This window comes from Podarcis cretensis (assembly GCF_951804945.1).
Source record: "Podarcis cretensis genome assembly, chromosome: 17".
Lineage (NCBI taxonomy): Eukaryota > Metazoa > Chordata > Lepidosauria > Squamata > Lacertidae > Podarcis > Podarcis cretensis.
The window spans coordinates 6,582,851-6,598,908 of NC_137187.1; the positions used below are offsets into that span (position 1 = coordinate 6,582,851).

At 45.1% G+C, this 16,058-nt stretch overlaps 1 protein-coding gene across 1 annotated transcript; it reads left to right on the forward strand.

Annotated features, from left to right (window-relative positions):
• Positions 1-8,629: 8,629 nt before the first annotated feature.
• Positions 8,630-16,058, forward strand: SLC25A51 (solute carrier family 25 member 51). The gene is given in 3 exon segments (XM_079959717.1): positions 8,630-8,685; positions 8,687-8,707; positions 13,192-16,058. Coding segments are annotated over 3 exon segments (981 nt in total). The 5' UTR covers positions 8,630-8,644; the 3' UTR covers positions 14,111-16,058.

Below are 16,058 nucleotides of genomic sequence, written 5' to 3' on the forward strand. Positions count from 1 at the left end.
GTTTTTTCTTACCTGCACTGATGAGGGTCAGTTCAGGGCAGCTTCCGATGCTCCTATAAGTGTGGGCACCAGCGCAAATTGTGAAATGTAGAGGCTTAGCCATCAGATGGCAGCAGAACCTCATTGCCTTGAGTGATCAGCATTGATTACGTGAGATGTAGGAAGGGATTAATACCTGCGAAACTGGAAATCAAGGTAGCTCTGTCCAACATGTTATAATCCCTATGTAAGTGCTGATAGAATTGTGGTAGTAAAGTTTGCCAAGAGAAGAATGGCAAAATAAGCTATGGCAAAACTGACCGGAAAGCTCAGGAACCAAGAAGACCAAAACTTAAAGAATGGGAAAGATTTATAATTTACTTGAGAGGCCACTGTAAGCAGATGAAAACATTAGCAGGATTGCAATAACACTTGTAATGCAGAAGATATTATGGATAAAAAGGAAAAACATGAGATTTGGATGCTGAAATAATATGCAGTTGAAAAGGTTTATAATAGGACACAATGAAGGGGAGTGTGGGAAGTCTGGAGATTCAGAGAAATCTCCAAATATGGATATGTATTTTGTATTGTTGTAGCTCTGTACTTGTAAAATCAGATTAAAAATATTACAATAAGAAATAAAAATAAAGTTTTCCATGATGATGCAATTCTAAAGCAGTAGTTTTCAAACTGGGTTCTGCATGATTATAGGAGTCCACAAAAGTTTACGGGGGGTTACTTAAATATGGTGTATAACTGAGCGGAAATACAGCTTTTCAAAACGACCGATCTTCTCATGCAATGCAGAGCTGCAAGAAAATGTGGGCATGCATTCATTGCAAGGATAATCCTCTGCCAATAGAAATGGCAACAAGTACAAACAGCACAAGGGACGTGGGTGGCGCTGTGGGTTAAACCACAGAGCCTAGGACTTGCCGATCAGAAGGTCGGCGGTTCGAATCCCCGTGATGGAGTGAGCTCTCGTTGCTCGGTCCCAGCTCCTGCCAACCTAGCAGTTCAAAAGCACTTCAAGTTGTTGTTGTTGTTGTTTAGCTGTTTAGTCGTGTCCGACTCTTCGTGTCCCCATGGACCAGAGCACGCCTGGCACTTCTGTCTTCCACTGCCGCCCGCAGTTTAGTCAAACTCATGCTGGTAGCTTCAAGAACACTGTCCCACCATCTTGGCCTCTGTCGTCCCCTTCTCCTTGTCCCCTCCATCTTTCCCAACATCAGGGTCTTTTCCAGGGAGTCTTCTCTTCTCAAGAGGTGGCCAAAGAATTGGAGCCTCAGCTTCATGATCTGTCCTTCCAGTGAGCACTCAGGGCTGATTTCCTTAGAATGAATAGGTTTGATCTTCTTGCAGTCCACGGGACTCTCAAGAGTCTCCTCCAGCACCATAATTCAAAAGCATTAATTCTTCGGCGATCAGCCTTCTTTGTGGTCCAGCTCTCACTTCCGTACATCACTACTGGGAAAACCATAGCTTTAACTATACGGACCTTTGTTGGCAAGGTGATGTCTCTGCTTTTTAAGATGCTGTCTAGGTTTGTCATTGCTTTTCTCCCAAGAAGCAGGCGTGCAAGTAGATAAATAAGTATCGCTCCGGAGGGAAGGTAAACGGCATTTCTGTGTGCTGCTCTGGTTCGCCAAAAGCAGCTTAGTCATGCTGGCCACATGACCCGGAAGCTGTATGCCGGCTCCCTCAGCCAATAAAGCGAGATGAGCTCCGCAACCCCAGAGTCGGCCACGACTGGACCTAATGGTCAGGGGTCCCTTTACCTTTACCTTTACAAAGAGCACAGCCTTTTCAGTTTTGGCACCAATATGTTTAAGTGCCCTCCATCTCATGGTACCTATGTCCACCTGGCTTCATATCTTACTTTCCTTTAGGTGGTTTTGTTTCAAGAGGCATTTGGCCCTACTAAGTGTGTTTTTCAGCAGAAAGTTGAGGTGGAAATGCTGAGAGATACACAGTGCTTTTTCTATTTAAAAAATGTTTAGGGGTACTCATTAGAAGAAAATCCCTAAGGGGGGAAACAGCCCAGTGAGGACTGAGTTTGCTCAGCTGACTGCTGCTGTACAGAGGAAGAAGGGAAAATGGAACCGAGGGGCTTGAACCTGCAACAGTAGCATTCTACAGTGTCAGTATTTTTTGTAGATCCCACTTTTGCCTGATATTAACTGTCTTTTGGGCAGGACTTTGTACTTGCAGTTTGTACTTACTGCCTTTTGCACGTGCAAGTACATTCTAGTTTTTCCAGTTTAACAAGTTAAAGCATGGGGGTGGGGAATAACACTTGCGGTCACCATCAACAAATAGCAGCAGAGTAAAAAAAAAACCAAACTGGTTAACCTTCCTTTTTATGTTTGTTACAATCATTTCCAGTGTGTTCGTTGCCGTTGCTTTGAACAAGTTTCAATTTGTTAGCTGATCCACATATAATTTATGGCGAGGCAGAGTACAGTAGTACCTCGGGTTACATACGCTTCAGGTTACAGACTCCACTAACCCAGAAATAGTGCTTCAGGTTAAGAACTTTGCTTCAGGATAAGAACAGAAATCGTGCTCCAGCGGCACGGCAGCAGCAGGAGCCCCATCAGCTAAAGTGGTGCTTCAGGTTAAGAACAGTTTCAGGTTAAGAATGGACCTCCGGAACAAATTGAGTACTTAACCTGGGGTACCACTGTATAAATAATATAAATATAATCAGTGCTTTTTTTCTTTTAAAAATGTTTAGGGGTACCCTCATTTTGATTCAAGAAAATCACCATTTTATAGTTAAAATTGGGGAAAATAAATACAGTAAATGGTCAAAAGGACAAAGATTCACAAAATGTTTAGGGGTATGCATACCCCCAGAAAAAAAGCACTGAATATAATAAATAAATGCATATGAAGACCTTGGGGAAAATATTTTAGAAGTCACAGACAAAAAACAAAGAAACAGGCAGAACAAGGTCATTTGAGCAGTCTGTGAGGCTTTTGGAATTATTCTTTGCATTATACTTTTTCGACTTCAATTTGACTGCTCCAGAAATGCTTTATAAGCAAGGAAAGACTGTTTCTGGGAGAATATCTGGTGCTTAAACTTATTTGCTGGTAGTTTCAGTCTTCCTGAAGACAGCGGACTAATTTAGATTTGGAACTGTGCCTTGTTTAAACAGTCTCTGGTTGTAAAGTCAAGCAGGAAAGAGAAACAACAATGGAGACTGCTCTTGGAAACACTATCCTCCTCCTTCTTAGTATTAGTCAGAACTTGCAGGATTGGACCCTGTGCCCCTTGATCTAAAGAAGAGAATTAAAGAAAAACATAATAATGCTTGCATTAGCAATGCTGAAGATTAATTTTAGATAACACACAAGGCTCAGTAGAAGCTAAAGTTCATGCTTATCCTAGAACATCAAGTAATAAAATATTTCACTACTTAACTCTTCACTCTCCTCAGTAGGGAGTAAACTGAGTTGCCAACAAAGACTTTACGGAAGTGAAATACTTTACCAATGCAGTAATTCAACTGGTTGGTTGTGCTTTTTTTAAAAAATTGGGCCTTTTTTGTCAGAAAAGGTGACAGATGGATAAATATTTGTGCCCCACTATAATTTTGTTTGATGCATTTCACATTATCATCACTATCTGTGTAAACAGGGGCTGCCCACTGCTATGGGGGGACTCCCTGTAGACAATAATATCTTATTTTTGTGTGTGAGAGAGACACAGACAGACAGACAGACAGACAGACACAGAGAGAAACCTCACAAAGTTGCTGCATAATGCTGCAGCACGATTGCTGACAGCAGTGAGACCTTGTCAGCATATAACAGCTGCACTCACTCTGCACCGGTTGTTAGTTTGCTACTGGGGCAAGCTCAAGGTCTTACTATTAGCATATGAAGCCCTTAACAACTTGGGACCAGTTTACCTACAAGACCTCTGAAATATACTCAGAGTCGCAAAGTGATTTCATGCTCTTTATTCAGCTCATAGTGGTGAGGAGGAATGAATGAAAGTCCCCTCAAGGTATCTGTTTTATATACATTATTTACACAATGATTGGCTAATTCCGGAATTCTACTGTAAGCCAATCAGGTTGTGGATTCACTTCTATCTGGAGCATGATTGGGTAGTTCCTGCCAACCAATCATACTGCTGCATTGTTCTAGGACCAATCAGACTGCTGCATTCTGAATCCTATTGTTCTAGGACCAATCAGGCTGCTGCCTTTTGGATCCTATTGTTCTAGGGCCAATCAGACTGCTGCAGTTTGGATCCTATTCAACCCAGTACATAACAACCTCCTTACCTCACATGTGCCAGCTCAGAATTGGCACCACTACAGGTGACATAAATACCCATTCCACATCTGTAAGAATTTGATCGTTCACTGTTGCAACACCTGCACTCTGCCCGCTGAGATCAAGCAAGCACTCTTGCTACAATCTTTTCGGCACAAGACTATGCAGCCAGATGCTTAGTAAAGTCAAAGTAACTTTTAATCTGTTACAGTATTTTAACTTCTGTTTGTTTTTAAAGGGGTGTAAGGGGTGTTATGAAGGGACGCAGGTGGCGCTGTGGGTTAAAGCCTCAGCGCCTAGGGCTTGCCGATCGAAAGGTCGGCGGTTCGAATCCCTGCGGCGGGGTGCGCTCCCGCTGCTCGGTCCCAGCGCCTGCCAACCTAGCAGTTCGAAAGCACCTCCGGGTGCAAGTAGATAAATAGGGACCGCTTACCAGCGGGAAGGTAAACGGCGTTTCCGTGTGCGGCTCTGGCTCGCCAGAGCAGCGATGTCACGCTGGCCACGTGACCCGGAAGTGTCTCCGGACAGCGCTGGCCCCTGGCCTCTTAAGTGAGATGGGCGCACAACCCCAGAGTCTGTCAAGACTGGCCCGTACGGGCAGGGGTACCTTTACCTTTTTTTTAAGGGGTGTTATGGGAAACGGGTGGCGCTGTGGGTTAAACCACAGAGCCTAGCACTTGCCGATCAGAAGGTCGGCAGTTTGAATCCCCGCAATGGGGTGAGCTCCCGTTGCTCGGTCCCTGCTCCTGCCAACCTAGCAGTTCAAAAGCATGTCAAAGTGCAAGTAGGTAAATAGGTACCGCTCTGGCGGGAAGGTAAACGGCGTTTCCGTGCGCTGCTCTGGTTCTCCAAAAGTGGCTTAGTCATGCTGGCCACATGACCCGGAAGCTGTCTGTGGACAAACGCCGGCTCCCTCAGCCTATAGAGCGAGATGAGCGTGCAACCCCAGAATCGTTCACAACTGGACCTAATGGTCAGGGGTCCCTTTACCTTTACCTTTACGGGGTGTTACAGAAGGGGTAGTGGGGAAAACGTCATGCTCCTCCTGAGGTAGTTGGTCCACCTTTGGTCCCCATGCTACATTCACCTCTCATCTGTGGCTCCTAGAAGCTGCCAGAATGCCACAGCAGCCACACCTCGGCAGAGGTGACTTTATGAGTTTTAGATTGTAGTCTCTGTTTGAATTTGTGATCCTTGTCAGAATACATGCTTTTGAATGGATTAGTTTTTGTTACTACTGACTATTGATTTGCGGGTAGGGATCACTCCCACTATTGAAGCTTACATTGGCCTGAGTTCTAGGCGTTTGTTTTTTCCTGGTACACCTCAGGAGAAGGCATGGACTGGCTGGCTAAACCAGGTGAGGGAAGCCGATGGGTCTCAAACCCTCAGGAGTTAGGGACTTCCACTACATGCAAAGACAGGCTCCGGCACATAGCTGTCAACTTACAGATTTGAAAATAAGGGACCAGCAGCCAAAATAAGGGATTTTAGTCAACCAGCTCCCTAGCCAAAGGCAGAAAGCCCAGCCAGCCCACCAGCCAAACAAAGCCTCAAGTGGTGGTTCCCACAGCGCAGCAAACCGGCAAAAGGGGTGCAGCAAGGAAAACCACTGTCACCTCTCCGCTGGGAAGCGCTGAGCAAAGGCAGGTCCCCAGGCAAGGCGGCCGATTTGATCGGCACAAGGCATGCAAGCTCCACCCCCCAGTCATTCTTAGACTTCGCCAAGCAACACAGTTGGAGCCTCCCTCCTCCCTGGCCGGCAGGGAGGGAGGGAGAGGAGCTGCTTCCTTTGAAACCCGGGAAATTTAAGGGACATCATCAATAAGGGACAGCAGCGGGACACGGCGCTGGGATAAGGGACTTTCCCACCAAATAAGGGACGGTTGACAGCTATGCTTCGGCAGATTGCACAGATGAGACCAATAGTGGGTCCAATGGACAAAAAGGTTTCTGCACCTGCTGTAGAGGGAGGGAAGTGAGGGGAAGGTGGGGCTTGTCAACCTGGGAAGGTAGCTTACCTAAAAGATGGAGAACCCTGATCCTAAACCTCTGCTACCTTGTGGGATATTTTGGGGAGAAGAAAAGGCTCAGGAGTAAACCCTACAAAAATCCAGAGTGGAGTCCCTAATATGGTTGGATGGCGCCTTGTGCAACTCCTTGCAGCAATTCCTGCTGCCAAACATATTGCTCTGCTATCCTTTGAACCACATCAGCAAGGCCAAGAGCATGGTCTGAACAGCCCAGGACCTCCATACACACTACCCAGGGACACGGGTGGCACTGTGGTCTAGACAACTGAGCCTCTTGGGCTTGCCGATCAGAAGGTTGGCGGTTCAAATCCCTGCGATGGGGTGAGCTCCCATTGTTCGGTCCCTGCTCCTGCCAACCCAGCAGTTCAAAAGCACACCAGTGGAAGTAGATAAATAGGTACCACTGCAGTGGGAAGGCAAATGGCATTTCCATGCGCTCTGGTTTCCGTAATGGTGTCCTGTTGCGCCAGAAGTGGTTTAGTCATGCTGGCCACATGACCCAGAACGCTGTCTGTGGACAAACACTGGCTCCCTCAGCCTGAAAGCAAGATGCGCACCACAACTCCATAGTCGCCTTTGACTAGAGTTAACTGGCCAGGGGTCCTTTACCTTTACACACTGCCCAGGCTTGCGCCTTGGGAAGGACATTTTGGTGCTGCTATCACAGCAGTTTGACTTCACCCCTAGAGACCTATTCCATTGTCTCTCGAAAAGGACTGATCCCAACATATTTTGTAAGAAGGGTTCTGGGGAAAGAGAAGTGGGAAGAGAGAAAGGAGGTTTAGGACAGACAGTAGAATTTCATTCTTTTGCATAGCATATGAACAAAACTTTTGCGTAGGTGTCACTGTTAAGTTGTGGGTGAACATATCAGACGCCACAGCGATTCTTCAAACAGCTCTTGTTTATTCATAGGCCAGGACAGAACAGAACTGAAGGGTTCAGCCAGCCTGCTTATATAGAGCTCCACTACAGCACAACAGTAACCACTTTCTGTAACTATCCAATCACTGAACGTCACTTTCAATCCCTTATTTGCATATGTGGACCTGAGTGAAAACTATCTACAGTATCCCTCTTCTGGCCCAGGGTGAGAACTTCAGTACATAACAGTCACATTAGCAGGTACTTTATTTTCCATATTGCCTGCAGCAGTGATGCCTCCTTCTGAATATGACCGATTTGTTTGAGTGATTCTGCGACTTGAAAGCTTGAAAGAGGAAGCTTGAAAGCTTGGAAGAGGAACTTTTAACAGAAACGTATATTTAAAAAATATGAATCTTCCTTTTCCTTTTTTTTGTGTGTAAACCGCTTTGGGGCTGCTTGCCTTCAGAAAACCGCAAACCGAGCGGCTTATTTGTTGTTGTTGTTTAGTCGTTTAGTCGTGTCCGACTCTTCGTGACCCCATGGACCAGAGAACGCCAGGCACTCCTGTCCTCCACTGCCCCCCGCAGTTTGGTCAGACTCATGCTGGTAACCTCGAAAACACTATCCAACCATCTCATCCTCTGTCGCCCCCTTCTCCTTGTGCCCTCCATCTTTCCCAACATCAGGGTCTTCTCCAGGGAGTCTTCTCTTCTCACGAGGTGGCCAAAGTACTGGAGCCGCAACTATAGGATCTGTCCTTCCAGTGAGCACTCAGGGCTGATTTCCTTAGAATGAATACGTTTGATCTTCTTGCAGTCCATGGGACTCTCCAGAGTCTCCTCCAGCACCATAATTCAAAAGAATCAATACTTCAGCGATCAGCCTTCTTTATGGTCCAGCTCTCACTTCCATACATCACTACTGGGAAAACCATAGCTTTAACTATACGGACCTTTGTTGGCAAGGTGATATCTCTACTTATAGATCCTACGAATACGGCTTATAGATCCTACGAATACAGAAAAACGGATAAAGTTGCCCTGCTCGTTACAGCCGGAAGGGGGCGCTCCTTCGAATCCCTCTCCGCGCATGCGCTTTCCGAGGGGGGGGAAGAGGAGTGACAGAGGCGGCGCCTGTCACGTGAACGCCCTCCTCCTCCTCCTCCTCCTGACGTCACGCGTCTTTGCGTCAGGGCGTGGCGAAGGTCCCGCTCCCCGGCCGGTTCCCGCGGGGCTGCCGCTGTCAGAGCAGGAGTTGCCGAGAGCGGGAGCGTTCCTTCGCGCGCGGGGCCGGGCCGGGGGCTGCAGGACGCGCGCGCGCGTGTGCGCGCGCGTGCACGTGTGCGCGTGAGCGCGCGCGATTCGGGGCATCCTTTCGCCGCCATGAAGCCCCGACGGGTGAGTGTGGAGTCAGCTGGGCTCGGGGGTAGGAGTGCCTAGTGGTTAGAGGAGGAGGAGGAGGAGGGCGAGATGGGGACCCGGGCCGGGCCTTCCTCCTCCTCCTCCTCCTCCTCCTGCTGACCTCGGGCAAGGGTAAGGCCAAGGCCCTTCCGGACCTCTCGCTGCGAGGCGGGGCTCCCTTGCTTTTTCCTGCCGCCTTCCTCTCGCTTTCCTCCTCCTGCTTGCGGGAGGGGTTGGGGAGGAGAGGTCGGGATCCTGTTTTGCTTGGGAAGGCAAAATATGAAATAATAGTAATAATAATAATGTCTCGTTTTGAAAGGCACAGGGCCAGAGCTGGCAAAATTACAATAAGTAGTAGTAATAATAATTAATAATGTTTTGCTTTGAAAGGTGCAGGGGCAGAGCTGGCATAATAATAATAATAATAATAATAATAATAATATAATGTTTAGTTTGAAAGGTGCAGGGGCAGAGCTGGTAATAATAATAATAATAATAATAATTAATAATAATGTTTAGCTTTGAAAGGTGCAGGGGCAGAGCTGGCATAATAATAATAATAATAATAATAATAATAATAATAATAATATTATAATAATGTTTAGTTTGAAAGGTGCAGGGGCAGAGCTGGTAATAATAATAATAATAATAATAATAATAATAATAATAATAATAATTAATAATGTTTAGCTTTGAAAGGTGCAGGGGCAGAGCTGGCATAATAATAGTAATAATAATAGTAGTAATAGTAATAGTAATAGTAATAATAGTAATAATAATAATGTTTTGCTTTGAAAGGCACAGGGGCAGGGCTGGCGAAATAATAATAGTAATAATAATTAATAATAATGTTTCATTTTGAAAGGCACAGGGGCAGGGCTGGCAAAATAATACAGTGGTACCTCGGGTTACATACGCTTCTGGTTACATACGTTTCAGGTTACAGACTATGCTAACCCAGAAATAGTGCTTTAGCTTAAGAACTTTGCTTCAGGATGAGAACAGAAATCGTGCAGCAGCAGCGGGAGGCCCCATTAGCTAAAGTGGTGCCACAGGTTAAGAACAGTTTCAGGTTAAGAACGGACCTCCAGAACGAATTAAGTACGTAACCAGAGGTACCTCTGTAATAATAATAATAATAATAACAACAACAACAACAACAACAACAACAACAACAATAATGTTTTGCTTTGAAAGGGGCAGGGCTGGCGAAATACTACTACTACTAATAGGAGGCAGCGCTGCCTCAAAAGTGTGGGAACACCCCCACCCAAAACCCCCCACATATTTTCGTGCACAAAGGAGGCTAGTTCCATAAGGGACATTTCCTGTGTTTGTTACGGTAGGCGTGTATTAGCAATACATATAATACATTTGTGGGGAGGGAACCTCAAAGAGAAATATTTTGATTCCCAAATGAATTTGAAGAGGATTTCCTTCCTGCCAACTTACAGCGCTCAGGCTGCTTGGTAGCCATAAAGAAGCTGGCAAAAGAACTTTGGTTGAGGGTGTGGGGTGCAGGGAGGGGAGGGGAAACAGAATATATACATGCACGTGAATGGAGGATTTTCAATACAATGACTTAACCAATACTCGCATTCGCTTTTCAGCAGGTGAGTCATAAGGACCAGACATGCAAAATCTACACGCCTCTGTTATACCCAATTGCAATTCAATGTATTCCTGTTGTGTTTTATGATTTCCCTGTTATTGTAAGTGAGCCGGAACTGGTCTGTGACCGTAATAATAAAAAATTCAATTCAATTCAACACCAGCACAGAGGACATTGGCTTTCCACACCAGGGCTAAAAAGAATTGCAAACTCAAATCTTTCCACAAAAGTAGTTGGTCGGATTTTTCTGCTTTCCTCACAGCAGCTCAGTTCTTCACAAACCAGCCAGACTGTGTGCACGGTTTAAAGCACATTCCCCCTCCCTCCAAAATAATTCTGGGCACTGTAGTTTGTAGAGGGTTGCTGAGAATTGTAACTCTGTGAAGAGTAAACTACAGTGGTACCTCGGGTTAAGTACTTAATTCGTTCCGGAGGTCCGTTCTTAACCTGAAACTGTTCTTAATCTGAAGAACCACTTTAGCTAATGGGGCCTCCTGCTGCTGCTGCGCCGCCGGAGCACGATTTCTGTTCTCATCCTGAAGCAAAGTTCTTAACCCAAGGTACTATTTCTGGGTTAGCGGAGTCTGTAACCTGAAGTGTCTGTAACCTGAAGCATCTGTAACCCGAAGTACCACTGTACAGGTCCCAGAATTCTTTGAGGGAAAGGATGTGCTTTAAAGGTCTAGTGTATATGCAGCCTCATCATCAAAGGATGAAAAGAGGCGTTTGGAGCAAAACGGCTGGGTTCCCTCCCCTTTTCAGGAGGGGAAAGAGAAAGAACAGCTGTAGTACGACTTGTCAGGAGGAGAGCAGAGGCTGGGGCAGGAGTTGGCAAGGTTTACCCCGCCTGGGCTGGTTCACTCCAGCGGAGATACCTCTATGAGCCAGATTTCCGGCGTCTGAATCGGCGCAGACATGATTTCCGGCGCCACGGAAGCAAGTCCCCGTGCCGTGCTGCGCCGGTTTAGCACAGTGCACGGGGACCCACTGAGCAGGCTGCTTGGTTTGGGGGTGGCTCGTGAACCGGTTAAACGGCCCCATTGGCCGCTTGTGGCCCCTGGGCCTTAGGTTGGCGACCCCTGGGCTGGGGAATGGAGAAGGAATCTGTGGCAGATGAAGGCTGCTGCAAGGAAATAGAACTTAACAGACTGAGGAAAATAAAGTGACAGTTTTAAAATGCTGACTGCTGCTTCTGTTCAGACAACCAGGAACGTGCTTGGGTGGCAAGATTTAAGACGCACCAGCAGCAGTTTCCTGCAACTTGTGTCCTGATGTACAGAAAATGAAATATATTTATCACATGATTGGTGGCAATAGTGATCTGCTTAGTCTGAGAATATATGAGGAATGACTCAGTTGGCAGAGCATGAGCCTCTTCATCTCAGGGCCATGGATTTGAACCCCACATTGGGTGAAAGATTCCTGCGTTGCAGGGGGGTTCGACTCCATGACCGTCATGGTCCCTTCAAGTCTGTGATTCTGCAATGCAGATTTGTTATTGACTGTTACATTTTAAACATTGAAAAAGAATGAGTAATGGATTTGGCGGAGCTGCTTAAAAGTAAAATTATGTCGGTTTAAATAAAAACGGCGAAACATTGGAGCTTTTCCTGGCTAGGCCCCAACTCTTCTAACCAGATGTAAATACTTGGTTGCTATGTGGGTATACTCTTGTAGATGAGAAAAATTCCTCAGATAGTAAACGAACTTTGCGCTGGTTGCTGCAAATATATGATTGTAGCCACCAGCTGAACCACCTTGGGGGTACAGTTCTGTATGTGGGGTGTTGGGGGGGAAGGCCCTCTCTCTGGTTTCTAACCACTTCATCTCATTCGACAGAAGGGCCTCTTCAGATGATTATAATGCAAGGACAGATTGATGTGGAAGCAGAGATTCTTCCAGGTACCCAAGCCTCAAGTTATGTATTGGATAATCTTGTTACTAGCCTGTGCAATAGAGTAGAGCATCTTGGACCAGCCATTTCTCCCTTTCCCAGCTGCCACTCCAGATACTGCCCAAAAAGTACACAAACATTCCCAGTGCTTCTCTTTTTAACATGCCCTTTAAGACTCTGCCTTCTTTGTGAAAGTGATTATTTGGAGAAAGTTGTTTACCCAGAGCTCTGCAAGAAGAAAGTAAGAAAATGAAACTGTTTGGGAACTATGGTGAAACTTGGAAGCAATTTATCTGTTTGCTGAGCTGAGTGAAGTGCGAGTAGATAAAAGAAGATAGCAAGCAGTAAGAAAGGGAACTAGGCTTGCAGGGTTCTGTTTTTCTTTTTGAAGAGAATGGTTTGCATTATACATGTTTTCTGTCCATGGAAGACTTAACTTTTCTTCCCAGTTACCTTCTGTAATTAAATGCACTATGAATTTTATGATAATGCTCCCTGCCAGAGAAACCTGAAATTAACTTTGTGTGGAGCTAAGATAGTGCTGTGTGAAATGCAGGAATTAAATTCCATCCTAAAAAATCCAGACATGGGGTGTCAGTTGAGATGGGATGAGGTGAAGATTGCCTAAGCTGATCAGACTACTAAAAATTACTTTAAACTTTTCTTTGCTGACTTCAATATAAATATTTTCAGGGCGGTTCATACTATTACGGGGAAAATAGTTGGCCCAGACATGTCCATTTATGTGTGTGTGGGGGGGTGAGTTTTCAAATTTAAACAAATCCATCCAAATTATTTAAATTCAATACATTTTCCCAAAAAGTGATTACTGTAGGTTTCCCACTCCCGTTGCAAGCATATGTCCATTAAATTCCTGATGTTACCGCTTCATTCTTCTTCTTTGATCACCTTCTCAACCTTCTATTAGTTTTAATCCATTTTCATAGCCAGCCAATTTTGGCTCAGACACGTCCTCAATGCTTTTAAAGCCAGGTGTTCCCCTTTTACTCAGTGTTTAGGGTAGTTGGGGTCTTTCAGGGGGAAAAAATGCGTAGCAAAGTACATAAAACTAAGCTGAGTTATGTACAGCTTTGTTCACTCTTTCTGTAGGAGAAGAGAACTCAACCGTGAAGACAGAACAAGCAGCATGATGGATTCAAAAGACCTTGTCCTGAACAAATCAACGGCAGACCAAGTCGGTCACCGCATTGTAAAAGTTAGCTCAGGCAAACATTACTTCTGTGGTTATTGTGCAGCCATCACAAATGTCGCCGTCACCTTCCCCGTCCAGAAAGTCCTCTTTCGGCAGCAGTTGTACGGCGTACGAACCAGAGATGCGGTACGTCAGCTGCAGAAAGACGGGCTCAGGAATCTGTACCGTGGGATCCTTCCACCGCTCATGCAGAAGAGCACAACCCTGGCAATCATGTTCGGCCTGTATGAGGACCTGTCTTCTGTACTCCTGAGGCACATGAGCGCGCCTGAAATTTTGACCCGCAGCTTGGCAGCCGTGCTTGCCGGGACCACGGAAGCGGTCCTGACCCCCTTTGAGCGCGTCCAGACACTTCTGCAGGACTACAAACATCACGACAAATTTACAAACACTTACCAGGCGTTCAGAGTTCTCCGAGACCATGGGGCCAGGGAATATTACCGGGGGTTGGTGCCAATCCTCCTCCGGAACGGCCCTAGCAATGCCCTCTTCTTCGGTCTCCGAGGACCTATCAAGCAGTGCTTGCCTGAAGCCACAACTTACAGTACTCACTTGATCAATGATTTTATTTGTGGAGGTCTGTTGGGTGCTATGCTGGGGTTCCTCTTTTTCCCACTGAACGTAGTAAAAGCTCGCATGCAGTCACAAATCGGCGGGGAATTCCAGTCTTTTTCCAAGGTTTTCATGAAGATTTGGCTGGAGCGTGACAGGAAACTGACGCATCTCTTCCGAGGCGCCCATCTGAATTATCACCGGTCTCTGATTTCTTGGGGAATAATCAATGCGACATATGAATTCTTGCTCAAATTATTGTGAAAAGTGCTTGTGAAGTTCATTTTCTCATTTGGGCGCCAGACACACACAGAACTGTCAATTTCCAGGGAGAAATCAAACACACTAATAACACTGAAGTCCAGCATAATAGTTAATCCGTAGGTAAAGATGCCCTTTTTAATCAGTGCCTACTTAGCTCAAAATGTATTCAGTCATATTAATGGCCTTTCAATCTGTGGGTGCGAGTGAATTGTACGGCTAGAACAATTGTTTGAAAAGTTTCCTTGGATATGCCTGAAAATGGATTCACCCACGGCTTTTGCTCCAGATCACCGTCAACTATTCTCACACTCCTGGTGATCAAAAGAATGCACTTTGAAGAAATGTTTAAATGGGCGGAAGACTGATATTTAATTTGTCGCTTGGCCCTTTCGGAACAGACAGTGGCATGCTGTAATAAACTCCCAAGATGTCTCAAGTCTCCCCTTCCCCACTTTTTAAAAAAATTATTATTCCTTGAGCAGAGACTGCCAAATTTTGAAGAGAAATCCTTTCCCCCAAACCTTAAGGTTCTGTAAAAGTTGTCAAATAGCTTTTGCTAGACTGTTGATGCAAATGACACCTTGTTGAGATTTCGTATTAAATTTCAGAAACTGAATTCACTGTAAGCTCAGCGGTGGGAGTATCTGTTTAAAAATAAATAGGTGTGTGTGTTGCTGGAAAGGTGAGGAAAGCTTTTAAGTGCCCTTCGTGTTACACTGCCACCTGACTTGTCAATGTGGTCTTTTGTGTGGCTCTTTATACTACTAAGTTTTGTTGCAAGTGAATATACTTCTCCAAAGGGTTGCTTTAGGAAGGATGGTGCGAATGACAATTGGTGCAATCCAACCAAAATTATGCATTTTCCCCATTGAATTCTCTCCCCCTCCCCCCCCCCCGGTGATATTTAAACTGCTTTAGCTTTTTCGGTGGGTTGTGGTCTATTTGTTAATACTTTCTACAATTCTGGCATAGCTAATTGGTATTCGGATCTGAAATGTTATGTGCTGTCACCTAAACTTTGAATGCTCTAGTTAAGCAAGGCTTTGTGTGCTTGAATGAAAATGACTTACCCAGGTATTGCAATTTTCAGGCTCTTTCACAGTGGTTGAAAAAGGAATTTAAATAGCTCCTTTCACACGCTGCTCAGGCTTGTTTTATGTTGGGAATGTGCCTTAAGCACGGCCCCCTCACCTGTATCTCATTCAGTATAGAATCAATACAGGTAGGTCCAGTTCATTAGATCCGTCCACTCACTTTACAACAGAGAAGTTGTTGACTCAGGCCTTGCTTCATAAATATATATATATATATATATTACTCGCATCAAGCGTGCGAACTGGCCCATAGTTTGGTACGAAGGACCATGCATGTATGTAAAAAGGACATAAGCTTCTGCAAGCTGATTTTCTCTGTTTATTCAATCATGCTAATAAACATTTCTCTGCGCATTGGAATTCAGGTAAAAAGCAAAAGATGAACAGAAGCAACCTAAGAGGTTTCAAGTCAGAGAGGAAAGCATGTCTGAATACTAAAATAATGCTCTTAACGGGGTGGGGGAGGGTGAAATTATTTTGTATAGTTTTTTGTTTTAATGCAAATAGGAGTTAATATTTTCCTTATTTGTGGTACACAGGAAAGCTTTCCCTAGCTGAAGTGATAATCCTCGCAAGCGTTTATCCTCAGAGTGAGGGTTTTTTTTAAAGTGGAACTAATATCTCACTATTGAGATGGTGTGTTTTTTGTTTCGTTTTTTACTTTATGTTGCCTGTTGTCAACCTGAAAATTGCCCTTCAACAGCCGTTTGTGAACCTATTTATCCTATTTCTTGATTCTTGTACTGTACCAGTGTATGCTGTTTAGCCTCACAGATTGCCAAGCACAAAATGAAAGAATGTTTGATATTTTGAATGTTGTGATTATCTGCATTTAAATAAAATGTCTGTTGGAA